The sequence below is a fragment of the Diaphorina citri genome, unplaced genomic scaffold, assembly GCF_000475195.1.
Source record: "Diaphorina citri unplaced genomic scaffold, Diaci psyllid genome assembly version 1.1 scaffold1123, whole genome shotgun sequence".
NCBI lineage: Eukaryota > Metazoa > Arthropoda > Insecta > Hemiptera > Psyllidae > Diaphorina > Diaphorina citri.
Genome location: NW_007378552.1, coordinates 38,229 through 47,228, shown reverse-complemented (window position 1 = coordinate 47,228; position 9,000 = coordinate 38,229). Strand labels below are relative to the sequence as shown.

Sequence of the window (9,000 nt, the reverse complement as noted above, 5' to 3'; positions counted from 1 at the left end):
AGAAGAGTGGGAAATCGGGAAGAAATAGGGAATAGCTTCAATGGAAATCTAGAGAGCTAAAATTTTTCGACTCTTATGGCAGGACTTCATCAAGATAGCTTGTGGAAATAGCTAAATAAAATTGAATTAATTCAGATAAAAATAAAAAAAAAATAAAATTGAATTGTTGGAATTTCTAGTCAATATCTCAAAAAAAGATAATATGTATACCTACCTATTAAAATATCGTTTTGATTTTCTCAGGTCATTTTAGGGTTCTCTGGAAGGAGCTCTTCCACCTAACCACCAAGAGCTTTTCAATCCAACCAACAGTCATCAGCTATGTGTCTATTACATAGAAAGGTACATACTTCTTTTATTTACATTATACATTGGAATGGAGTCCAGTATGTAGGACTATTACACCTATCGGTACCTCTGTACTGAGTGCATTAGATTTTTTCCATATGAAAATACGCCCTGTCAATAGTGTAGGTATAAAAATGTTCAAAAGTGTCCATCGTTCATCAGCCAGAAGCTTTTGCAAAGCGTTCAGATATTAGGAATTCAAAGAATGCAAGAGGATCAAAGTATGAAAATTCGCTCCGAGCTATCATTTCGCTCGTCATAACTCTCAAGGTTTACAGAAAGTAGGTATGTGAAGGTAAAGTTTCCATGTAGAGACACATTTCAACGAACGAAGGGAGTTTTAACTTTTAGATCGACCAATTTTCCTTTAATTTGTCTGTATGATTGATTTACTATAACTTTGGAATGCCTTGTCCGATTTTGATGAAATTTGGCAGAATTGTTCATTACTTAATTCTTCTTCTTATTTTTCTTCTTCTTCGCTTTTGCCCGTGTTCAGACGAGGTCGGCGTATTTCGTCAGCCTCTCAATCAGCCTTAAGGTGATTGCTTTGAGCTCACACTTGGTTTTGGCTACAAAAAAGATTATAAAGGATTATTGACCGAAAGTTACTAATATCTAACTTACTGAATATGTTTTTTTATACTGAAAGCTTTTAACAGCTTAATTGCTGTATGTGAGAAAAGTTTGAGGTTATATTTAGGTATATAATACTAATCCTTAATCTTTTTACTTTTAACTCACTTTGGGTCAATTTATTTAATTCCTCTTCAAGTTGTTCAAGTTTTTTTTTTCTTTAAAAAAGGTTAGTATCAATACATGTAATAAGTAGGGCGAACTTGACTAGAACCAAGTTAGGTACTTACCATTTTGTTTACGACGCAATTATTAAATCAGAATTTTGAATGAGAAAAAAGAAAATTTACGAATGAAGTTTGTCAAAGGAAAAAAACTGAAAGAACAGTTTTCTTTCAACTTAAAACAAGTAGTTAGGTACCTAAGTTGCAGCATGCTTGGTATACATTTTCATTTTAGACATTTAGATAACAAAAAACTTTAAATTGGTTATAGATGTAGGAAAGTTCATGAAAATAAGTACCCCTACTTGATATTCATTTGAAAATTTAATGTTGTAAACAAAAACAGATAAAAATGAGTTGTTGCTTTTTACTTTCTTTCTTGATACTACTACTACTACTACTACTACTACTACTACTACTACTACTACTACTACTACTACTACTACTACTACTACTACTACTACTACTACTCACTAAAAGATTACCCCCAATTCCAATGGCTTTCAGTTTCGATATCTATAGATTATGGTTGATTTTATCAAAACACTTGCAAAAATCAGTCAGAATAACGTCAACCTGTCCACCGTCCTCGATGTTTGATGTGAGGAAATCATTGAAGGAAATAAGGTTTGTGGCGGTTGAACGTTTCTATAGCTCAAGTCAGGCGTTTATTTAAAGGTGAAACCTCGTTCTCGGAACGGCTGGCTTTCTCCTATTCTGTCTTCTCTTCGCTTTCGGGACGATAAGACCTTAGCAGTTACAGCTCCCTCTATCAAACCTCTTCAAAACAAAAGTAAAACCATCAAATTTGTTCGTTGTACCTCCAGTTCGTCCAAATGTCACCTATGGGCCATGTCTTTCTGATGTTCTTCAATTTTCTCGGTTAACAGTTGAATATTCTTCAGAATGATGTTCTTCATGTTGTTCCTCATGAAAATTTCAATCCCTTGTCCAACCCAGCCCCAGTTTTGGAACTCGACTGCTCCATCACACTCGTATCTTGTCCTGAAAAGAAGAATTCATGGAGTGGTCAATTAGAGGAGACCTTAGGTTAATTTTCTGGCAAATCACTGGAAAGTTGGTGTTAAGCCTTTTCTTTGTCCTTTGTCCCTGATCCCCTGGACCTAATCCAATGAGTACGATTTTATACCATCTCACCAATGATTGTTACACTCGTATTTATGAACAAGAATGATCGTTCTTAGATCAGTCTCAAGTCAAAATTGACCAATCAAATGCCTTGAGATTATGCTTAGCACGAACTTATAAGAGCCAGCATTTTGTTCATAAATATGGGTGTTAGTCTCTTACGAGTGGCTGCACAATTGTTCCCACTAAGCTGAGTGCATCCCAAATTCCAAACACGAATTCTCTTCTACTTACCACTTCGGGTTCAAGGGATCAGGTGTGAAGGCAAATGTTCTCAAAGCACTAACGCTATCATTCCAGGTTAAATTTCTCAGACGGACCCAGTAATGATTTTCCAACATATCAATCCAGCATTCTTCTTCCATCACGAGGTCTGGTTCTTCTAACTTGGGAATCTGGGAAGATAAATAAAATAGCCTTTAAAAAATAAGTTACTTTTATTTGATATAAAGTGGTAGCCTCTCTGGCCTAGTGGGTACCACACTAGGCTTGCACACTGGAGGCCCCGTGTTTGATGCCCACCAGAGGCGAATTTTTTTCGGATCTGTACTGAAAAATCCGGGGTGTACTGAGCCTCGTGAGGACAATTAAGTAGCTACCTACTTTAAATCAGTAACGACCAGTGGCGGCGTTACCGGAAGAGAATGATTATAGAAATTACAAAATCGTCTGGGTAATATTAATCTCATCTTATTCGTTACATAATCTCATTTGCCCTCGTAATATAACGCCTCATCTTTACAGGAATCTTGTTTCACAAGGTCAAATTTGTCAGGAAAAAATCCCATCTCATTGTTAATTGCATTTTTTCGCCGCCTACTTTTCATCATCTTTTGCCTACAGGAAATTTTTATGTTGGTCTTTACAATACAAGGTTAGATGTGACGTCAGAATATCGTTTAGTTGTCCAAATGAATCCTAGTACCATTTGAAACGTTCACAAAAAGCCCACTCTCAGGCTTAGGTGTAGGGGCACAGCCCTATTAAAAGTCGGGTTAAGTTTATACGAATTTAAGAATCATCATTTAAATCTATAAATTCTACTATAACACCATTTGGATCTACCTATAAAATAAATGTTACCTATAACTTTTAAATGTCACAATGACCCTTGCTAATGAATAGTTATAGGTTAGTGAAAAAAGAATTTCTCAAACAGTCTGAAGTTTGAAACAACAGAAATAATTTTATTCAATTCTAAGAATTTGTTCCATTTTTTAGTCCATTTCTTTCGACTTCTTCTCAGGAATTCTGAGAATTTGAGTGTTTTCTTTCAATGTCTTCTATTTTATAGTTAGGTTGACTTTTTTGTCCTCGTGGGTATGCAAATGCATTTTACAGGGTGGCTAAGATTTTATGTACACTCGATTTTTCTACGAATCAGCTGAAATCGGTTGATAAAAAAGTAAATAAAAAGACAGCCCTGTATAATTTACCTTTCGGAGTAGTTTGGGAATAAAGTTGGAATATGTTAAATTTGTTTTGACGCACGAGATTTCATCTTCCTCTGCAACAAAAGAAAGTTGAAAATTCTTGGTTAGTTTCATGGTTGATTTGTTAGTTTGGTATTTTCTATTCTAGAGAATCTAGAGGGAAATGTTGAGAAGAAGAAGAAAAAGAAGAAGGAGAAGAAGAAGAAGAAAAAAGAAGGAAGAAAGACAGTTTTTAATAAATGTACACGAGTTGGTATACTTTCCTTCGTAGATACCTCATGAATAAAAACAAACTAAATATTTACGAGTAGATATCAAACCTCAGATTGAAAAATTGAAATGTCAATTCTACAATAAAATTGAAGGGTGTAATTCGAGAGGGTCTTTCGAGTTTTGAATGATATAAAGATTTTTATTTCAATTGAAAAGTACCTACCTACCTTCCATATTGTGAGGATTTCACCCATGAAGAACTATCTTTGTAAATGAATGAGATTAAATGAGATATCAACATAAATCTACCTAACTTTTTGGGACTGCATGATTTTTAGTAACATTCCACATTAAAATAGCCGTTTCACCCAAAGGGTAACCCCCTTCTGATGTAAAAGTTTCAATCAAAAACTAGAATCAATTTTTTTTTTTTTCTTCAAAAGTTAAAAAGTTTGTACAAACTGTACTACACCTACCATTATAAGTGTGCTCTATTTCCCTTGTGTCCTTCAATTCACCATCAAGTTTTCTAAACTGAGGATGATGTTTGAAGTAGATCTTCACAACTTGCTCAATAGGCAATTGGAATATGTGAGTTACTGAAACTGTTAGCACCATTTTTCTTCCTGGAAAAAGACAAAGGTAAGTTTGAAAGAAAAATAAGATCACAGTAAAAATTAAAAAAGGCAACATAAATAAATAAATAAATACAATTTCTTTGTGTTATTATATCACAACTTTGGTGCTCACTGTAGCATTGTAGGATTTTCCCAATATCACAATAATCCAACATCCAATGTTTACAAAATCTTTCATCTATGTTCCACGCTGCCGTGACAAGTCAAGTTACGTCAACATCAAAGACTCGTTATATTATGGATATTAAAAAAAAAGTTTCGTTTGGTTTGAAATTGTGTGGTGCCTTTTCTTTTATGAATAAATTAAAAAGTCGACCTTTGGGTCGACAACAAAGTTTTTCACAGATCAGATGGGAAGTTTTTATCTGGCGACATGTTGAGGATAATATTACCCACTCCAGTGTTCCTGTGGTACCTGTAAAGCAGGTGTTATTTAGTTTGATGCTCACTCATAAGGATCAGTTGGAAGTCATGCAAAGGTCTTTATTTTCATAGACGAACCAAGAACCAAGTGACAAAGAAAGTAAAAATGGGACCGATTGCAATACTTTCTCATTACTGGTATAGCTTCGCTATAAAGCTATAAACTGTAGAAATAGGAAGTAAAAAAGAGTACAAATTTGACAAACTACCTACCAAGATAGACTTTTTGTTTCAGAATTTTCTGCCTTTTATATGCCAAAATATATTGCGCCTTTTATATGCCAAAATATATTGCACCTTTTTCTTGCCAAAATTCCCGCCTTATGTTTTGGCACCGAAGTTATCCGTTTTAGTTCCAGACAGAAAATTTTTCCCAGATTTCTTCGCGCCATATTATGTCAAAAATTTCCTTTTAAAATTTGAAAACTCCTGTTATCCTCCTCCTCCTCCTCTGGAAAACATTTTCACATCACAGTTTGAAAAAATTTGTGGCAAAGAAAGAAGTTCTTCCGAGACGAAAAGGAAAAGACGCCTTCAATAATTTGTATGCAATCTGCTGAACCCGGGTCTCCCGCGTGCAAGGCGAGTGCAGTGACCACTACGCCATGGGAGCTGACAAATCAAAAAAAGTAAGAAGGAAGAAAAGGTCAGATGATGACGTATTGCTTTTTCTCATAATATGGGGAGAAAGAGATAGGTAGTGGAACAATATAGGTACCCAGTTAAAATTTATTTGGTTGCTTGGTCAAAAGATTAATTTATTGAAAGAAAATGTGGCGTGTAAAACGAGCTGTTTTAAACAAAGCACATTGCATAAATAAACTAGTTTTTAGGCGTTCATACAATTTCTTCTCCTTCTTTCAAGTAGGTACCTATGTACAATAATTTCATTATTAGAAGGTATTTTTTGATTACCACAGGTTGCTTCTTACAATAATTAAATACCTACCTACTTTGTACCTTTATTATTAAAATCTTTTGTTACTTTTATTAAATCTGTTCACGAGAATAATAATAATAATAATAATAATAATAATAGTGCTTATTTATACTGCTCGCATAGGACTGAAAAGTCCCTTTACTCCAGCAGTAGGCTACTACTATTATTGTGGTCAAATTCTCAAATTATACTGAGGATAAAATTCCATACCTCGGCTGGGATTGAACCCACGCCCTCCTGTTTACCAGGCGAGCGCCTTGACCACTACACCACCGAGGCAGGCAGGGCAATAATAAGAACGTTGTTGGGTTAAGAACGGTATAAATTTAACCTTGGGAAAAAATTAACATGTAAATGTGTCAAGGTTGATAAAAAGAAAAAAAAAATCATCTCTGAATGAATCCTTTACTTGCATTTTTCTTCTGAGGGTTTTTGAATAACGCAAAGAAAACCTGTCTCAGAAGCAAAATGAGGTGCAGATAGGTAGTATGGAAAACCATCCAATACATATCCTGATGGGATAACCACTATTCCTTGTGAGAGACTTACCAATCCTGGTTTCCTGGTACGTAATGACGTCACATAGTTAACATCCCTGCTACGTAGCTCACTCTCACAAGTTGTACTGATTAACAAATAACCTCTTTCTAAACCAATACTAAAATAATCAAATCGGCATAAACAATTAAACGTATACAATATTCCAATACCTATTTTCACAAAAGTACAAAAAAATAAATTTATTAAATTATTAAGCACAATATGGGATAAACATACTCAATATTGAAGAACAGTCAAATAAGATACTTTTCAACTGGAAAAAAACACTGTTTAATAAACGATTTTATTCATTACTTCGTTTGTTTATGAATTTATTGCTGATAATATAAACAAGACACTCGCATGCGATCGTAGCATTGAAGTGAGGAATACTGATTCGCCTATCAAGAATCAGCTAATGAGTTAAAGATTAGAGAGAGTAGGAAGTCAGGTAAACGTAGTACGAGGGGATCAGGTTTGTAGTGGACGAGAGAAACTGGAATTAGTGGATTGGTCATTTGGTCCCAGTCACTGGAACCCAGTGGTCATCTAGGTTTGTTGTCGTACTGAATCTGATACGTTACTGTACTAAGGCCCATCTCACATTGCGTAGACGCGCGACTTGTAGTAGTCGCCTGCAAAACCAAACTCACGAAAATGATTATTTTCAACTTATTGTTTCATTGCAAAGTTTTTATAATAATTAGAAGACAATTCTGATACAAAATGAGAGCAAATTTATTTGTGGATTCAAAATCAAACCCCAATGGAGAATGAATCTTCGACTGGTGTAATTGGACTGGCTGAAGTCTCAAACCAGTCCGAAAATATTACAGTTTTATCAGTAAATGGTTTCTTCAAAGTCCATCATAGAGGGTCTTTATCGTTTTCATAGATTTGGTTTTGCCAAAAGTCGAGCGTCTACGCTTCCAATGAGAGACAAGCCTAATTCTTTGACTTACCGTACTATTAACGAAATCCAATCTGCTGTACATTTTTTGTTCGTGTGGAAAGTAAAGCGTTGTGCATAAGCAACGTAGAAAAACTAGGCGTTATACAGGCAATACGATAATAGGTATTTTCCCAGACTATAATACCTATCTATAGGTCGGTAACTAACTTATTTATTTAATGAACTTTGATATTTTTACTTCAACCAGAAGAAAAAGTATTGGAGTGACTATTGGCTTTGGGTCAACATTAGCAATAAGGCTGAAATGACAGCGAATCAATAAAAGGACAGAGCAGGAAAACAAACTCTGTCGGGAACTGAACCTCGGACTTCCGGCGTGCAAGTCCAGGGATACAGTGGGTAACATTAACATCAAATGTAACATTAACATCAAAAGTATGCAGAATTGAATCAAAAGTTAACCCTCAGGTTTAAAATCTCATGGTAAAATGTTTGTTAACGTCAGAATGCTCGGAACCGCATTACTTCAAGGGTCATTCTTTTACATTCATGGCCACTCTAAAACTGAAAAGTTTGGTTAGAAATTTCCATGCCGACCGGGATTCGAACCTAGCACCTTCAGGTTGAGAGTCAGTACTCTCAACTGCTGCGTCTAGTCTGCTAAAATGACCTGTTTGAAATTAAAACAAACATGACATTGTTATGTAGTAAAAACTAAAATTACTGATCTCGTGAGAAGAAGTTGAATTTTGACGTTTTTACATCTCACAATGGAATACATGTAAGATCTATCATTGTCATTTAATCAGGGTATTCAGAGGCACCTACGTGCATAGTTAGAAGTAAGTACTATTCAGGGCCCCTCATAATATTTTGCTGAACCAAATTGAAAAAGTTTTTGAAACTTGGAATTTAAAGTTTGATTTTTTGTTGAACAATCAGGAGGAGTGAAATGTGGCTTGTGTGATGAAATAATGATATAGGTAGATATACGAGTATCAATCAAATTTGCGATTATTATTGGAGACAGATTAATATTACCTATGAACGTAACTTAACTCAATAACCTTACAAAAAGTCGATTTCGAAAAGGAAAACGACAGTCAGGAATTCTAACCGGGAGAAGAATTCAAGAATGTGTAACAGTCACAATAAGGTAACTAGTACGCAGAGTAGTCAGTTCATAGTTTTTACTACCGGAAGCATTTCTCTAACGTTTTCACCCTATCTCTCAGTAGACTTCACTTGTTTCCAGAATTCACCTGTTTCCTCCCTCATTCTCTGTTTTATCTCAGTATGTTTGTCCGTTAAAAATAATAATAGATTAACGATTTTTCGTCTTCCTAAACTCTAATGGTACTCGGAGTTAATTTCTTAATAATTCTAATAAATCAACGGAAGATCTTTGTTTAGTGGAGGCGCTTAACTTCTTCCTTTATAACGTTTAGATTCGATTCTCAATTCTTGAAGTTTAACAGTTCCTGCGGTAATGTCGTTAAAAGGATCTCTTCTTTGACCATCATCGAATAAATTAGAAGTGAAATATGATTTGAACCTGCCCTTTTGAATAATGTGCGCCGTGAACAATAAATTTCATTAATTA

General features: G+C 34.9%; 1 protein-coding gene across 1 annotated transcript; it reads right to left on the bottom strand.

Moving 5' to 3' along the window:
• Window positions 1-1,978: 1,978 nt before the first annotated feature.
• LOC103514326 (PRELI domain-containing protein 2-like) lies at window positions 1,979-6,858 on the bottom strand. The gene is made up of 5 exons (XM_008479196.3): window positions 6,494-6,858; window positions 4,420-4,569; window positions 3,734-3,804; window positions 2,532-2,692; window positions 1,979-2,153 (listed from the first exon to the last, which is right to left on the bottom strand). Exons 2-5 carry the CDS (start codon window positions 4,559-4,561, stop codon window positions 1,988-1,990), a joined length of 540 nt encoding a protein of 179 aa, XP_008477418.1. The 5' UTR covers window positions 4,562-4,569; window positions 6,494-6,858; the 3' UTR covers window positions 1,979-1,987.
• Between the last annotated feature and the right edge of the window lie 2,142 nt (window positions 6,859-9,000).